At 47.1% G+C, this 17,383-nt stretch overlaps 1 protein-coding gene across 3 annotated transcripts in view; it reads left to right on the top strand.

The window, feature by feature from the left end:
- Positions 1 to 5,417: 5,417 nt before the first annotated feature.
- The window catches only part of Ctdp1 (CTD phosphatase subunit 1), a 64,590-nt gene continuing 52,624 nt past the window's right edge, over positions 5,418 to 17,383 (top strand). For 2 of the 3 annotated variants that reach the window (XM_028872008.2, XM_028872010.2), the window contains exons 1-2: positions 5,418 to 5,885; positions 17,071 to 17,154. In XM_028872008.2, the coding sequence (XP_028727841.1) occupies positions 5,572 to 5,885; positions 17,071 to 17,154 (398 nt within the window). In that variant the 5' untranslated portion in view covers positions 5,418 to 5,571. The remainder of the gene's footprint in view (positions 5,886 to 17,070; positions 17,155 to 17,383) is intronic. The other variant, XM_028872007.1, reaches the window with a different exon arrangement.

Raw genomic sequence — 17,383 nt, 5'->3', positions numbered from 1 at the left:
TCTAAGCAGGGCCTCCTCAGCCACATGCCTGGCCTCAGCTTTCCTTAACTGCAAAGGAAGATTCTACAACCCCCTGCTGTGGGATGTCTTTCTGTATGCTGTGAATATGTGTGTCTACCATTGGATAATAAGTACAGCTGCATTGGCCTATGGCAGGGCAGGATGGAGTCAGGTGGGAAAATCCAAAAGAGACAGAGAGAGAAGGGCAGAGTGAAGGAGACGCAAGCCTGCTTCCAAAGGAGCTACAAGATGCCAGCAGACCGGTAACACCACGGCCACATGGCAACATATAGATTAATAGGAATGGGTTAATTCAAGAGGAAAGAACTAGCTAGCAAGAAGCTGAAGCCAGAGGCCATACAGTTTGTAATTAATATAAGCCCTGTGTAATTATTTTATAAGTGGCTGTGGGACCATAGGTGGGAGAGATTTGTCTAGACCTCAGGACCTGGCAGGACTGGAGAAACTTCTGGCTACAACTGCCTTTCTCCTTCACTCTTCATGACTCTAAAGCCAGAACCACCACACTCCCTCAATTTGAAACTAAGGGTAGTGGCTAATCCAGCCTAGACTGGTTTGGGGTCTGTGTAAGGCAAACTATATATTCAAAATGAAATTTTGGGGGGAAAATCTTTTACTTACTCTCTTATGCCTAGGCACAACTAGGCATTAATTTGGATGCTGGGGATGTGAATTCAAGTCCTTATGTATGCATACTAAGTGCTCTTACCTAGTGAGCCATCTCCCTAGCCCTACTAAGCATTCATTTGATTAGAGTCAGCTGTGTCACAAGAAGGGATGCACAGTGTACAGAGACCTCCACAATCTGAGTCTGTCAGTCAAACAGAGAACCACCTGTGCTCTACCTCTAGCAACCAACTCCCCCTTTAGACTCTATAACAGAAAGGTCCAAGCAGTGGCCCGGTATTCTTGAGCGCTCACTCTAGTCTAAGTAGCCCACCGTTCCCTTACGGTGCATCTGCTCTGCTCCTTTGTTTTGCCTTTGAATAAAGCTTCTTGCTGCTTTCCTATTTGTGTGTGCTTTTGAATAAGATTCCAAGAACCTGTAACACTCAGTCAGGACAACTTCCTGTGACATTATTAGTAATTGTGAGCATCTTTCCATTTATTATTATTATCTTGTTTTGTTTTTGTTTTTGTTTGTTTTTGAGACAGGCTCTATGTGTCTATCTGGCCTTGAACTTGTAATCATTCTGCATCCACTTGGATTAAGGGATGTGCCACCAGGCCTGGAAAATAATGAGTCTTTTTCTTTCTTCCCTCTGTGGTGCTGGAATCAAAGGCAAGGCCTTTAAACATCCTAGTTAAGACGTCTACAACGCAGCTACATCCCCAGTCCATGTGATTTTTGGTCATTTTTAAAATATACCTTACCTTTAAGAAAATGTCTACTCTGCCTCTTTTGTACCCAGTTCTGGAGAGCAAGCCTACCTGCCCATTTTTAAATTAGGTTGTTTGATTGCCTTTGAGTTGCAGAAATTCTTTGCATATTCTGGATACTAGCCCCTAATCACATACATATACACCTTTCAAATATTTTCTCATTTTTTCAAGCTATATTTTCATTGTTGTGTCCTCTGAGAACAGACATTTTTCAAGCATGTCATTTTGTTTGTCTATTTTTACTTTCGTTGCCCGTGGATCTGTGTCGTATCAAGAAATCAGTGCTAACTCCCATGTCACGAAGCTCTTCCTGTTCTAGAAATTTTGTGGTTTTTAGATCTGTGTTCAACCTAGTTCAAGATGATTCCCCCTCTACCTTATAAAGATGCGTACTTGAAGCTTTTCTGGAAGCCACAAGTTTGTGCATGAAACAAACTTTAGCACAGGCACACAATCATGCAGACAAAAGTCTGCGAGCCTGAGAACTCTGGGTGTTGTTCTTGCCCTGGCAGACCTCTTAACTGCCTCTTAGTTTTGACCTCACTAGCATTGACCCATATCTGTTCATCAGAAAACAGAGTCTGAACGAACCATATCTCAGCCAGGAAAACAGATGAGGTAATGCTCCAGCTCTTGAAAAACAGTCTAGGTAAAGTAAATCAGTCTGGGATTCTAGAGACATGGGGCAAAGAGATTAATTCATCACATACATAGTATGTGAGGTCTCAAACTCAGGACAAATGGCTGAAGTGCTGATTAGCATGTCAAAACTGCCACTGGCTGCCAGGTCCTTCCAGCATCCCTCAGTCCCCACCTGTTACAAGGTCCTCCTGGCTGGCATTCCCAGCCCCCAGCTGCCCTTCTCTATAGCACTCGGCCGTTTTGGCTATACTGGTCCTTTTTCTTGGCCTCTTGCCCTCTTGGCTGCTGCTCCTGGTTCCCTCCTTCTTCCTAGCCCCTCCCTCTCTCCTCATATGGCCTAGTTCAGTCGGGTGGTCGCGTTCAGTCTGGACCCCTTCCAGATGTCTCTGGCTATGCTTTCCCTCATATCTACAATAAACCTCCTCCACCATACCTAGGAGCAGTGATGTCCTTTTATTTCTTTTTTCCATTAGTAGTATTCATGTCTTTCTCTATAGACCCCAAATACAGTTTAAAACACAGTAACTTTAGTGTAACTTACTTGATGGCAGAATCTGACATAATTTGACATATAGTTTTCATTTCCTTACATTTTTTTCTGTAATATTTCATGAAGATGCTGTCTCTACTTGCAGATGATACATGCACACCACCTATTTCTTAAAATCTGAAAAATTATGGACTCGAAAACCCATCTATCCCTAAGATTTTAGGTTAGAGGGTTGTAGTGTAGGATAAACTTTCCTGGCTATGGCCTCACCTTCGGCAAACCAGTTACCTTTCTTTCTAATGAGTAACAATTGTTACACTCTGTCTGATGCTCATGATTGGTCTCAAATTTGTACAAAGTAACTGTATGGTGAATTTGGGCTATAAGACAGAAGTCACATTCCCACCCACCTCACCCCCCCAACAACACACACACCTCTCAAGTCTCATAATCTGGTTACACTATTTCAATTTGTTTCCTTATACATTTCCTGCTAGACTAGTAAAAAGTAACTTGGAGAACCTTTTGTTTCTGCACACTGCAGTCCTTACCTGGTGTCTTAGAGATGCTAAAGCTATGAGGAAACATTGTATCTATTTTGCTTAGACTTCCACATCATTGTCTGTCTTAGTTAGGCTTACTATTGTTATGATAAAAAAAAAAAACAAGCAAGATCGGGAGGAAAAGAGTTTATTTGGCTTGCACTTCCACTTCAAAGTTCATCATTGAAGGGAGTCAGGCAGGAACTCAAACAGGGCAGGAGCTTGGAGACAGGAACTGTCCCCAACAGGCCATGGAGGAGTTTGCTTACTGGCTTGCTTAGCCTGCTTTCTTACAGAACCCAGAACCACCAGCCCAGAGATGGCCCCATCAACAATGAGCTGAGCCCATCCACATTAATCATTAATTCTGAAAATGCCCTATAGACCTGCCTAATGCCCAATTATGGAGGTGTTTTCTCAATTGAGGCTTCCTCCTCTGATGACTCTAGTGTCAAGTTGACACAAAACTAGCCAGTACACTATCATCAAAGGAAGGTCCAGGTAAGAACTCAATCAGGGCAGGAACTGATGCAGAGACCTTGGAGGGGTGCTGCTTACTGACTTACTCCCCATTGCTTTCTCAGCAAGTTTTCTTATACACTCCAGGACTGCCTGTCCATGGAGGGACACCACCCACAATGGGCTGGGTCCTTCCACATCGATCACCAATTAGGAAAATTTCTCAGTTGAAGAACCCCTCTGAGGTGTTATTGTGTTCCCCAAAATATTGTGCACCCTAATAAACTTATCTGGGGTCAGAGACAGAACAGCCACAATAGTAAACATAGATGATACGCAGTGGTAGCACACGCCTTGAATCCTAGCATTCCAGAGGCAGAAATCCATGTGTTCAAGGATACAGCCAAGCATGGTTACTCATGCCTTTAATCCCAGAAAGCGAGCCTTTAATCCAGGGAGTGAGGCAGAAAGCAGAAAAATATATAAGGCGTGAGGACCAGAAACTAGAAGCATTTGGCCTGGTTAAGCATTTGGCTGGTTAAGCTTTTAGGCTTTGAGCTATACAGTTCAGCTGAGATTCATTCTGGATGAGGACAGAGAGGCTTCCAGTCTGAGGAAACAAGATCAGCTGAGAAGTTGGCCAGGTGAGGTTAGCTGTGGCTTGTTCTGCATCTGATCTACCAGCATTTACCCCAATAACTGGCCTCAGGTTTGATTTTATTAATACGACCCTTTAAGATTCCTGCTACACCTCTCTTCCCAAATAACTCTAATTTATATCTTCAGTGTAAAATGTCGGTAGAGGACCTATCAATGAATTGCCATCCCTTGAAAACCCATTCAATTAAAGCAAACAGTTTTGAACAGTATTTTTTAATTCTCTTGGTTTTAGAAAAACCAGACTCCCCGGACGCTATTCGCTGCACTTTAGGCAATTCGTTGGAACACAGCCCATAGAAACAAAGGCCTGTGGCCTGTTTGCATAAGATGCAGTAACAAGTGTAGGCATCTTTGGGACAAGAGTGCTCACAGCCCGGGACACCCACTCAAGCTTTGAGAATGGTATTTGGTAGGATTCAGAAACTGTGACATAGAGATCCTCCCGGCTCCCACTTGTAGGCCTGATGAGTAATGAGCACGCGGCAGCCCTGGAGGAGCGAGCAGGCGAAGTGGATCCCCTCAACCAACCGCAGCCCCACGCTGGGAACGCCACTCTGAAAAGAGCGCCAGCTGCTAGCGGCCACTGCGTACGCTCCTCCACCGCGCACCAGGCTAGGGCAGAACCGGTGAGTCCAGGTCCGCCGCCACTGAGCCAGCAGCAAGAACTCAAGTCTCGCTACTGCAGGATTCACAGTGCACGACCGGAGGAGTCGGCTAGAAGTAGACTGCCGGTCCCGAAATGTACGGGCAGCACTGCTTCAAAGAACCCGGAGTTTCTCCACCGCAAACCTCGCAGAGCACGACGGGAGTGTTGGTGGGGGGGGGGCAACAGGTTCGCGTTGCATGCTGGGGCCGGTAGTTTTCTCTCGACACCAGGACTACAGCGTACTATCAAGCACAGCCGTCCCCGCTGAATGCTAGCAATAAAGTCTCCCGTAGTCGGAACCCGCAGTGTACGACGGGAGTTGGCGCAAGACCCGCGCTGCATGCCGGGACCCGTAGTCCCGATGCGTCAGGACGTGCAGCGTGTGACAGAAGTCTTGTGACAGCGACCCGCGTGGCCTGTCTGAAGTCTCAATACCGCGGACCAGCGCCCGGCGGACGCGAACCAGCGCCTCCCGGCTTCGCGTGGGCCGACTGTTTATCCGCGGCCCGAGAGCACGCCGTCACGCGGCTGCACGTCGCCGGCCCCGCCCTCGTGACGCAGCACGCCTCCCGGAAGTGAGTGCGCAGCGAGCGGCGGCGGGTGAAGCCGGTGTCGGAGCGGGAACCGCAGCGTCGCCGCCGCCCGCGGTGGGCGCCGCGCCCTGAGCGCCTGTGTTTTCCTTTCTCGCCTCCGTTGTTCCGACCGTCCTTGCCGCTCGCTGGGTCGCGATGGAAGCGCCGCCCGCGGCCGGCGTTCCCACCGAGGGCGCTCCGGCGGCGGCCGGGGCAGAGGTGCGCTGCCCGGGCCCCACGCCGCTGCGCCTGCTCGAGTGGAAGGTGGCGGCCGGCGCGGCTGTGCGCATCGGCTCGGTGCTGGCAGTGTGCGAGGCCGCTGCTTCCGCGGAGCCCGCAGGCACAGCCCCTGCTCGCACCACCTCTGGGGGCTGCGTGAAATCCGCGCGGGCCGAGCGCAGGCTCAGGTCGGAGCGCGCCGGCGTGGTCCGTGAACTGTGTGCGCAGCCCGGCCAGGTGGTAGACCCTGGGTGAGTATGCGGGGACCCGGTTCCCAGGGGTGTCGGGGGTCCCTGGGCTACAGCTGCGTTCGGGCGTGCAGGGCGGCCCGAAGGTGCTGCGGGGTGGGAGTATATAGAAAGAATGGGCGCCGTTTGTGATCTAATCAAACCCGAGATACTTGGAGTTTGAAAAGTTCTCGGTGACCCAAAGTTACCCCTTTGGGAAATGTTTTGCATCTGTCCCTCTTCTATAATTGGTAGACTCCACCTTTGTGAGTGAAGGCAACTTGGGTGGCTGTGGCCGCAGGACTACTCAGGCAGGTTCCAGGCTCGTTATTGAAATAGAAGCTGTGGGGCGTGTGTGCTTCTTTAAACGCTTATAAAACTTTGTGAAACGCGGTTATAAAACCTGATGGTTCTGCATCATAGCCGCGAAATGGGTAGACAGAACCCAGGCTGCATCGGGCGCTGGGTACTTGGTCCTCAAGTTATGTGTGGATTCTAGCTGTCATACTTGTGTCCTGATTCTACAGGATCTTGAATTGGTTTGATCTGCCACTGTCTGGCTTTATGTCTGATTTTGCCAGTGTTGTGTGTTGAACCTCAGTTAACACGTGGGCGTGTGTGTCACATGGCTGTGATTGTTTTGATTGTAAGGAACAGAAACTACTGGGAGAGGTGACTGTTCCTACCTACAGTGGGTTGGGCTGGGCGCTTCCCTCTGAAAACATTCTTTTGGCTCCTATTCTGGTGTCCTGTGCTCACCTCTTTGGTAACAATCCTGCCTTTGTTGAGTATTTGCTGCCCACCATTCTCCATAAGGAAAATTCCCATTTTCCATTGGTCTTGTCACAGACAGAGAACCCTGCCTGGCTGTCTTCCTGGTCACTCCCCCTAGTGCATGGTTGCAGATGTTGCCTGGGCTCTTGGCCTGTGGACCTTGCCCTTACTCCTGCCGGCTGGATGCTGGAGGGTGGGGTTGCACAGCCACGGGGAAGACATGGTTCTTTGGGGCTGACCCCCTGAGGGAGCTGTCTGCTTGGCTTCTTCTGGAAGGACAGGGCTGTGGGTTTGGTAGGAATGGTTCTTACATCAGAGAAGCTGCTTTGTTAGCTTCACCTGGGCCCTCACTGGCAGTTTCTCCTGTGGTGATAACCTGCTTTTCAGTTGATTGGTAGAAAGTGCCCACAATGAATGTCTCATTTCCTTCTGGTCTTCTCTGACAGGATCACTGAGGCCCAAACAGGTGCCATCATTGTCCTATAACTAGCTAGTATACATACTCAGACTCAAATCCACCAGTCTGGTGAATCAAACCTACCAGGTTCATTGACCCAAGGAACGAGCGGAGGGCTACTGTAATGAATTCCCAGCTGATATTTGCTTCTTCTCTTTGATGTTTGAGATCTTGGTGCTTAGAGCAGTGGCTTGAAGCAGGACTCTGAAACTGATGAGTTATGTCCCTTTTCAGATGAAGCATCTAAGTGTCCTTGAAATGATTCTTGGAATCCTGGATCACTCGTGGCACCTGTACCACCAGTTAAGTGATGTCAGGTGAATTCCTACTTCTGGGAAAATCACTAGCAACATTACTTTGATTTAAAATGTTTCCTTCCGCCGGGCGGTGGTGGCGCACGCCTTCAATCCCAGCACTCAGGAGGCAGAGCCAGGTGGATCTCTGTGAGTTCGAGGCCAGCCTGGGCTACCAAGTGAGTTCCAGGAAAGGCGCAAAGCTACACAGAGAAACCCTGTCTTGAAAAACCAAAATTAAATAAATAAATAAATAAATAAATAAATAAATAAATAAATAAATAAAATGTTTCCTTCCCTATTCCTATATGTGCATTTGTGGACAACATTTTGTCAGCATTCTGGGGAGTATTGCAGTGAGACAGTATTTCCCACAGTATTTTTCCCATAGTATTCCTGTATGCCTGCATGTACCTGGGTGACCAGTGTGAAAGGACCAGGAAGAAGCAGTTAACAAAGCCTTAGTGTAAAGCTCTCTTTCATTCCCTGTATCAATCCTAAAAGTTTCTTTGGAATAAATTCATGGCTGTGGGTTGCCGTTCCCAGTTGAATTCATGGGTGTTGGGCATGGAGCAGGGGCTGATAGATGTGCAGTACTTTGGGAGCTACTGCTCTTGGGGACACCAGTTAGGCCTCCCCCCAAATGTCTGTCGTACTTTTGTGGATTAAGTCACTTTGTACAAAGACCACTCAGTAGAGAATTGTCTTCCTAAGGCATCAGCCTGGCAGAAGCAGCATCCACTGAGAATCTGTGCACAGGATGCTGTGGGTAGCAGTCAACAGAGCTCTCCATTTAGAGTCTGTACAGGCTATTGTAGCACACAAATTTCAGCCAAGTGGGTCTTCGTCACACAGTTTACTTGTACAGGTTGAGTATCCTTAATTCTATAATCCAAAGTCTAAAATATTCCAAGATCCAAAACTGGGGCATATTTGCTTTTGAGTTTTCCAATGCTCAGTATGTAAGGCCTATGCAAACATACAAACTCCAAATGGCCCCCCCAAAACTGCAGCACTTCTGGTCTCTAGATCTTTGAAGGTGGGATTCACGTATTAGAAAGTCTTTCTAAAGGGCATGTGCATTTCCCTGTTTGAGAAAACAGAGAATAGTAGATATCATTTGATGCTGGTATTGAACGATACTTGCCATGACTCTTAGACCTTGGTCAGCAAAGGGCTGTCTGGCTCACACCAGGTACCCTGAGACAAAGCCCTCTCTCTGTTTTTAGAAGGATTTCCGTGTGTGGTTTTGGTGCAGCCTCATCCAGCAGCAGTTCATCACAGCACTGCTTCACCCCAGGTGGGGACCCTGGAAGAGGGGGCCGGCCAGGAAGAAGCAGCCATGCCTGATAGCCCTAGCTAGATGCTTACTTCTTTCTGAGCACATTTCAGAATCACACTTGAGACTACTTTATAATGGGTTTATCAGAGCATTACTGGAAATTTGCTCATGACCTCAAGTTCTGGTCTTCCAGCAATACCATCCATTTCTTTCTCAGTGCTGGGATTACAGATATGCACCACTGAGTCTGACTACATATTCTAAAAGTCACATGGGACAACTAGCATTTACTGACATTTACACTTAATCTTTGTAGGGTGATTATTGGATGGTGGTCCTTAGAGCCGCCCCCACATACACACTTCTATAAACTTAGGATTGGTGAATTTAGAACTGTTTTGAGGATACTCTTGCCCACCTTCAGCTTGCCTGTTAGCAGAGGAAGCATCTGTTCATGGACTTTTCTCCCCCCTACTTGAATCTCCCCACACCAGTGGAACCTGTGGCTCTAGCGATGACCTGCACTGGTCCCTCATTGGTGTCTCTTCTGAGGTCAGGCCACTCTTAAGCCCTTGTAGGCAGCATGAAGAGGTTCTAAGCCTGATGTCTTTGTGGTTTTCCTGCCCATTACTGTCCTGATTTCTCCCAGGGTTGGCTGACACCATACTTTTGAAGAACGAAGGAAGATCACCCACAGTCTGGGTGCTGTGGCACAGCTGCCCCCAGATGTGTGCACTTGGTGACAGCAGCCCTCATTGGCAGGTTGTTTGACACCAGCTTGTTTTTGCTGAGACGGAGAGGTGACTTGTGTACTTAATAAAGACTGACAGAGATGAGACCCTGTGGTTGTGGTTGTCACTGTTGTTTTGGTCACTAGCAACATCCAGTCATGCCGCATCTGAGTTTGTTCCCAAAGAACTGTATCTGGTTGAAGTTGAAATAATCACTAGGCTGTCATCTTGCGCTGTGCTAGGACTGTTTCCATAGCACTTCATCCTCTCGGATGAAAGAAGGCGCTCTGCCGAGCAGGGGAAGGGAGGAAGCGGAAGGTGCACAGTGGCACACTGGTCATCTGCCATGTGTAGGCGTTATCAGTGACTGGCCGCCTAGTACGCTCCCTAGACCTTATCATGGTGCCCCAGCTCAGAAGAAAACAGGGAGAATGATAGATACTCTGTAGCAGTTTATAGGAAGAGTGATACTTCATATCGGTTTGCCTTTTTGTAATGTTTACATGGGTTACAGTTACTATGGTTGAAAACACTGGTCATTCACCATCTGTCAGAAACCTCTGAATTGGTTCGCCATAGTGCTCTGACCCTCTGTGGCACTTGTTTGCTTGTTTTTGTTTTTTCTAGACAGGGTTTCTCTGTGTAGCCTTGGCTGCCCTAGAACTTGCTCTGTAGACCAGGCTGGCCTGGAACTTACAGAGATCAGCCTGCCTCTGCCTCCCAAGTGCTGGGATTAAAGGCTGCAGGACTTTTTCAAGTTCCCACAGAGGTTTGAGCATGCACTCACTGGAGGAGTGGGATGGAGAGAGGTGATAAGAACCCTGCATCAAGGAGACTTCACTTTGCAGGAGAGTGAAACCATTACAGAAAAACCACAATCAAACAAAATGCAGAATTGTGGAGTCCAGTCCCAATAGATACATCTACAACACGACTCTAGTACCTAAGGCTCAGGAATCATTGTGGAATAGGGTATGGGAGGATTGTAAGAGCAGGAGTTTGCTCTCAGCTTGTACCTCCTAGTGAGGTCAGAAACTACACCCATAAAGTCTTACCAACACGACTGCCTAAATATGAACTGAACACGGACAACAATAAACATACTAACGTGGCTGGTGCAGTCCTCAACTCTACACAAAGAGGTACAGGCAACTAAAGAATGCTGACAATGGGAGCAATGGTCTTCCCTACTACCAAATGGTCAGCCCTGGAAACATACATACAAGTAACATGCATACTAAGCCATTTATACTTATGTAATTATATATATATATATAACATATACATAAAACAGTTGCTGAAAAAGCAAGGAAGGATACCTGGGAGGGTTTGGAAGGGAGAAATGATATATTACAATCTCAAAAAAATTAAAGAGATAAATTTTAAAAATATATATCCATAAAACAAAACAAAAAACTACAAACCAGTAGAGGCAGAGACTGTAGATTGCATTTGGGGACAGTGCCTGTGGGTTGCTGGGAGACGAGCATTTGCCTAGCCAGCCCTGGCTAAAATCAGGAGTTATTCTAGCTGCCTGGACAATGAAAAAGATCTTAGAAAGCCTAAAATAAAATGACTCAGGGTTGCTCCTAGGATTAGCTCCCTATTTCAGTGTGGGAAAGTTAGATGAGGAGAGGTGCCCAAAATCACAGCACATCCCAGGTGCCACGGAAGCCATTGTCTACACAGTCTGGCTTTGGGAATAAGATTTCTTTTACACTTCCATACCCAGGATTTTTATGAATGAATACTCTTTGGCTAGTACTCATGACTCTCCCTGTTGGCGTCTGCTCTATCTAAATAGTTACTCAGAAGACATTCTTGAACATTCTGAAGCTAGGGAAATTGTTCTTTTAACTGAACCTGTTGAATACAGATGATCTGTACTTCAGATGGAGCTGTGTTATATTGTGTTGTATTCCTGGTTTTGAAGGAACTCTTCAGGCGTTTTTGGTTCCTGTGCAGGCTTTTAAGTAGCTTGACATAATCATTTAACAGAGGCCTCTGAGATAGGTGGGCTTTGAAGTGTGTCTACTTAGGAACAGCACATTGGCTCTAGAACTGTATGTGTGTTGTAAAATGTATTGCTAGCCTTGTATCTTCTTCATTTCATTTTAGAGGAGATTAAACGACAGGGTTCAGAGGTTAAGAGCACGGACTGCTCCTCAGAGGATCTGGGTTTCATTTCCAGCACCCACACAGTAGCTCACAACCATCTGTGACTCCAGTTCTAGGGAATCTGACACCCTCTCTGGCTTCTGCCAGCACCAGGCACATATGTAGTACACAAACATACATGCAAGCAAAATCTCCATACACATTAAGTAAATCTTTTTTTGAAAAACATCAAATGAAATCCTCATATTGATGTGGAGGAATAGAGAAGTCAATTCCATATTTTTAAAATTATGCATAAATACTGATGTCATTGTCAAACATAACAAGTGATGTACATCCATTGTCTCAGGAAGAGTGTTAACTGGTAGGAATGTAAGTCTTGCGCCTGTAGGTCGGCAGGTGCACCCTGCAGCTTTGGAGCTTGACGAGCATCAATGGCTTTGTACAGCTACAAGCATTTAAACCCTTGGCCAATGAAATTCTGAGACAGCTTTGGCTGGTACATCCATCCTTGGAGGTCTGTTTTCCAACAGAGGTAATAGGGTGAGTACACGTGTGTGCAGCTTCCATACTTTTGAGACTAGCAGCTCTGGACCACAGAGGTTGTGTCTTTGTGTCGTCAGAAGTCAGTAGCAATCTCTTGAATCTTAGCTGACCTTCAGTAGATTCCGTAGATGGTTTTGGGAAGTGTCCTTCTCCAAATGTCTTAGACTGTTTTTTATACTGCTGCCAGAGCCTGGCCTATCTGGTTGTTCCAGGCTTTGTCCTGACCCTGTGTCTCCTCGGCCCCAGCCCAACTCCGGCTGCAGGTTGGCAGATGAGTGTGTTCCCCATGTGGCACCTCCACCCCACCAAACGGTTATAGAACAGGAAGTGTGGTCTTTCAGCCTTTTTAAAATCTTTTTGCCCCGCCCCCCTTGTGCTATTGTGATATTTTTTGTTTTAGCTATTGTTTTGATATGAATTATCCCCCACCATAAAGGATTGAAGGCTTGGTCACCCAACTGGTGGGGTTTGGGTCATGAAGGTGCTAGCCTTCAATGGGTTAGCACCGTATTGAGTGGGCGAGGAGGAGGAGTGGTACCTATCGGAGGAAGTGAGTCCTTGGAGGTGTGCCTTTGATGAGTCTCTCTTACCACTGGCCCTTCCTGTCTTTATTGCTCTGCTTTAGAGCCACCGTGAGGTGAGCAGCTCTACTCCACTATGCCCTGTCGCCCTGATGGGGCCAAGTAACCAGGGAACTGTGAGGCAAGTAACTCTCCTCCTTGAGTTGATAAGCTTGGGTGCAGCCGGAGCTTCCGACTTAGAAGTTACAGAAGAAGTTGCAGAGCGTTCGCATGAGTGTCACTCGGGGTTCTAGAGGGTCGGCAGTTACTGTGTTTGCGTTCTCTTTCTCTCTTCTTGCCCAAGTCACTTTTCTCTGAAAAGTTGGAGGGTGAGTTGTCCTGAGGTATGACATTCTCCTAAATACTTTCTGCAAACCCAAGGTCCTCTTATGTAAGCACTGTATAGTCAGCGTCTGTGCGGTGTGCTGTCTTGTCCTCTGCAGCCTGCTCTGCTCTCCGTCTTGATCATGTCCTCTAGAGTAGACGCAAACTCTGTCCCACTCTGCCAGTTGCATGTGACAGTCAGCTTCTGTGCCTCCTTCCCCTTAGCATTAGTGGTGACTTGTTTATAGACTGTCCTTCAGTTACACTGTGGCTCTGCTGATGCACAGCGCTGATACCCTTTCAGATATTAGTTTGTCTCACTTTGTATGGTTGAATGTTGATCACTGGGTAATGGTGGCATCTGGTGGGTTCCTGTTATGGAAAGAGACTTTCTCATGAGTTTCAGTGTCATGATAAATGTTTTATTCATCTATAAAAACTGTATATTCTCATCAAACTTTGACCCTAAAATAAGGAGGTGTGGCTACACCTGAGTTTCTTTGAAGCTTGTGTCGGCTGTGTTCTGTCTGGGCCATCATTGTGCATATCGTACCTGTCTCTGTTCGGACACAGGCAGCAGATACCATGTGGGTTTTGCCTGTGTTTCAGCAGACATTTGTCTGGAACAGTGGCATCTTCCAAAGATGCTCTGTTGGTAAGGTGTTCATTTCCCCCTCCTTACACTGTGGCTGTGACATCTTCCAAAGATGCTCCGCTGATAAGGTGTTCACTTCCCCTCCTTACACTGTGACTGTGGCTCCAGCGTTCTTTTACCATATGGCAGCTTCCAAAGGTGCATTGCATGGACTTTAAATTTAGTGGGTCACTTTGCTGGGTCATACACTTGTGTTCTGTACCTTGTGTTATTTTACTTCTTCCTGAGGTGCTGGCAAGCCCTGTATGGTCAGCCACATGAGTTTGGAAGGAGTGAAGCACTTACTGCCTAAGTGACAGGCATCAGGAAAGTCTGGCTTTGTGGTACACCCTCAAGACACCATTTGCGAAGAACAGGAATTCTTAGAGTCACTTGGAGTTGGAGAGATCAAATTTGAATTTAGTAACTATTTTAATGTTTTCAATGAATGCAATTTGTGTATTCTTAACCATTATAGGTAGAAGGAAGGTCACAGGTCAAAACTTAACAGATGGGGTTTAGGTTTGGTTTGATTTTTTGTTTGTTTGTTGTTTGTTTTACAAATTTGGAGATCAAATGCAGGTTAGTGTGTATGCCAGCCAGGTGCTGTACCAATGAGCCATATCCCCTCCCCACTGAGATTTTTGAAATCCAGGCATGTTATAAGAGATGCAAAGATAGATGAAACCTATGCATGGTCCCAGGTTGTTTTGGTGATGCAAGCTGTCGCACATATTAGCTCTCCAGGTGGATTAGCATGTTGGCTGGCAGTGATTCATTAGGGGTGATGTCTCTAGGACACTGAGAGCACCAGTAAACTGGATGAGCATAGACAGTATATACTCTGGTGTGCCGTTGGTCTCATGTCTGTGCCTTCCAATCTGATCCCGGAGACATTCTGAGACAGTTATTCTGTGCCCTGTGAAATAATTGAGCAGTGACATGTGTAATATCCAGAGTGTCTATAAACATGGTCGTGGGTCCCGGGGCAAAAGCTGCCGTACAGGATAAGATGGGCAAAGCCTTTTGAGTCCAGTACAAAACACTACATGATTTTCTCATACGGTGAGGCCGTTAGTTTCCTAGTGCCTGAAGTATAGGGTCCGACTGAGCTGCTCCTCCCGGGCTCCCACTCTTCCTCACAGCCTTCCTGTGCATGCTTTTGTGTTCCCTGCCCCTCTCCTCGCTTGCCAAGGGTCCACAGCAGCACTCTTCCTCCACAGCCTTCCTGTGCATGCTTTTGTTTTCCCTGCCCCTCTCCTCACTTGCCAAGGGTCCACAGCAGCACTCTTCCGCTTGCATGAGAATCCACCATCTGTGTTGGTGGGATTCTTCCTTCCAGTGCTTACTGTCTTTATTTAACTCACAGCAACTGGGCTGTGAGCTTCCCTTCTCGTCAAGTCTTTGAGAGCAAGGTTGTGTAACCCACTGCTTAGATTATGGCCGTGTTTCTTCTGTTTATGAAGCTAGCCTATTCCCAGAGGAATTTTTGCCCATGGCTTTGATGCCCATGCTCCAGGGAAGACCAAACTGGACAGGTCACCCACCAAGGTGGTTGGCTTTGTTACCAGCTCTGTCTTCACAGCAGACTTCCTTTTTAACTTTACCCCTGTCCTTGATGGTGGCTCAGTGTTGCCATGTAGAATACCATATAGTTTGCAGACAGGCACAGGAGCTAGAGAACCAGGCTGACTCCACATGGGTGGGTGGGCAGGGGTACTTAAGGGCTCGAGAGACTTCCCTGTGTCTGAATTAATACTACTAAGGTAGGACTTGTGATCTACTGCTGGTGGGTGGGGAGGGGGTTCCACGTCACATGCTTCTTTGTGCAGCCCCTGTGGCCATGGGGAAGATGCTTACTTGTTACCCGAGCAGAGTTTAGCAGCTGTGCTTACAGAAAAGGCTGAACTGGTCCTGATGTTTGTATGGAAATACAGGGAACCTTAGCTGCTTGGAGAAAGAATAAAGTTGAGAAAAATAGAGTTTTACTTACTGATTTGGAGACTTACTTTAGAGCTGCAATAATCAAGTTCCCCATTCAATTTTACTGTTGAGTTGTGAGGATTGTTCATGCTAGATAGTAGCTCTTTGTTAGGACTGTGGTTAACTTCTGGGGCCTCACTGACCAAAAACTCAGAGAGATCCTGCACCTGACCCTGGGCTTTGTGTTTAGTTGTAATTTGTTTTAAGTCAGGTTTGGTATATGAGCCTTAAATCAAAGGTCCTTTGTTTTGCTTTTTCTTACCTATGGTATCCCACAGCACCAGGGGAAAAGACTCTCCTGTATCCACGGGACTGTGATGTAGACCCTTGGGCATGTGCCCCTCAAGTCAGTCCCTCTTCCACACCTCATGCTCCAAACCTCATGCACAAGGAAAGTCAGGATGCATGCGGAAACCTTGTCCAGTGAGCTGCGTGTCTGGAGCTGCGTGTCTTGGGTCTTGGCCTTCTACCTCCTGTGAAGTACCAGGGAAGTCCTTTTGTTGTTCCTACATGGCCAAGACTTGGTCTAACCTTTGTCCTGCTTTCCTTCATCTCTTTCAGAGTGCTGTGAGGGGAGCAGTGGATAGGCTTCCCTGGCCAGGTCCCTGGGAGGGCCAAGTGCTCTCACTTACAGTACAATAGATAGGTTGGGCCATGAGAGCTTCTGCTGGGGACAGAATAGACCAAGAAGCAGAGTGCCCTTGAGTGTAGAGCAGGGTAGGTAGGACCAGTTCTGGTTTCTGGAAGGTGACCCTGCTTCTGGAGACTTTTAATTTCATGCCACTAGGAAATAATTGGAAAGGTCCCAGAAACAAGCATGGACCTGACAAGCACCCGACTGAACCATATTAGAGAGGTGTGAATCTCTCTCTGCTGGGTTATCTATCAGAGTTGCAGCCTCTGCTTTTACAGTCTGGAGATTTGTCTATAGTAATCCCTCCCTGAGGCAGTAGTGTGTGTGGACCTAATAAGAAAAATAATTTCTGTTTATTTAAAATAGAAAGTGGGCATGGTGGCATAGCCCAGTACTTGGGAAGCTGAGGCAAGAGGATGGAGAGTTCAAGGTCAGCATGGGCTACATGGTCAAATATTGTTTTAAAAGGAAATAAACAACCAACTAGGGATATTATAGTAATTCTTTCAGAAAAATGTCAGATGAATATGAACTGGTCTAGTCTGGGAGTCATCTGTGGGAAGGAACAGAAATTTATTTTTGAATTATACCAACATGTGCTTACAATAATGTAGGTAAAGCGTGATTTTGATGCATTCCTTGTTAGAAACATGAGAAGATCGTGTGCACATAGTTATTGAGACCATCTGTGTGTCGTCTCCTCTTCTGACTAGACCTCTCTCTGCAGCTTTCTTTCTTTCTTAGGCAGTAGATGGTTGTCCTGGCTAGAGTAATCTGAGAGTCAGATGGAGCCAGCCCGAAGACCTGTTCCCTTTCAGACGCCCTTTCTCCCACCATGTGATACATTGTTACTGTTGGCTTCTGTTTCTGCAGAGCACTTCTGGTGAGACTGGAAGGATGCAGCCATCCTGTCGTCATGAAGGGCCTGTGTGCCGAGTGTGGCCAGGACCTGACCCAGTGAGTACACACGGGGGGTGAGGCTCAAGAGTTTTAGCTCTCAGGTGGGGAACCCTGGGGAGACAGAGGGCAGGGGTGTGTGAGGCACCATACAGGGTCCCGCTGCTTCTGCTCAGAGTTGGCCAGTTTCCCAAGGAAAGAATCCTTTTTGTTTTCAGCCTTCACTGCCTGACTGACACCCTAGATTATGCAGGGTACCCTTCTCCAGTGTTTCTGGAAGGCATATGCT

This window comes from Peromyscus leucopus, chromosome 19 (genome assembly GCF_004664715.2).
Source record: "Peromyscus leucopus breed LL Stock chromosome 19, UCI_PerLeu_2.1, whole genome shotgun sequence".
Taxonomy (NCBI): Eukaryota; Metazoa; Chordata; class Mammalia; order Rodentia; family Cricetidae; genus Peromyscus; species Peromyscus leucopus.
Note: the sequence above shows the minus strand (reverse complement) of the source record. Positions and strands in the feature narration are given on the sequence as shown.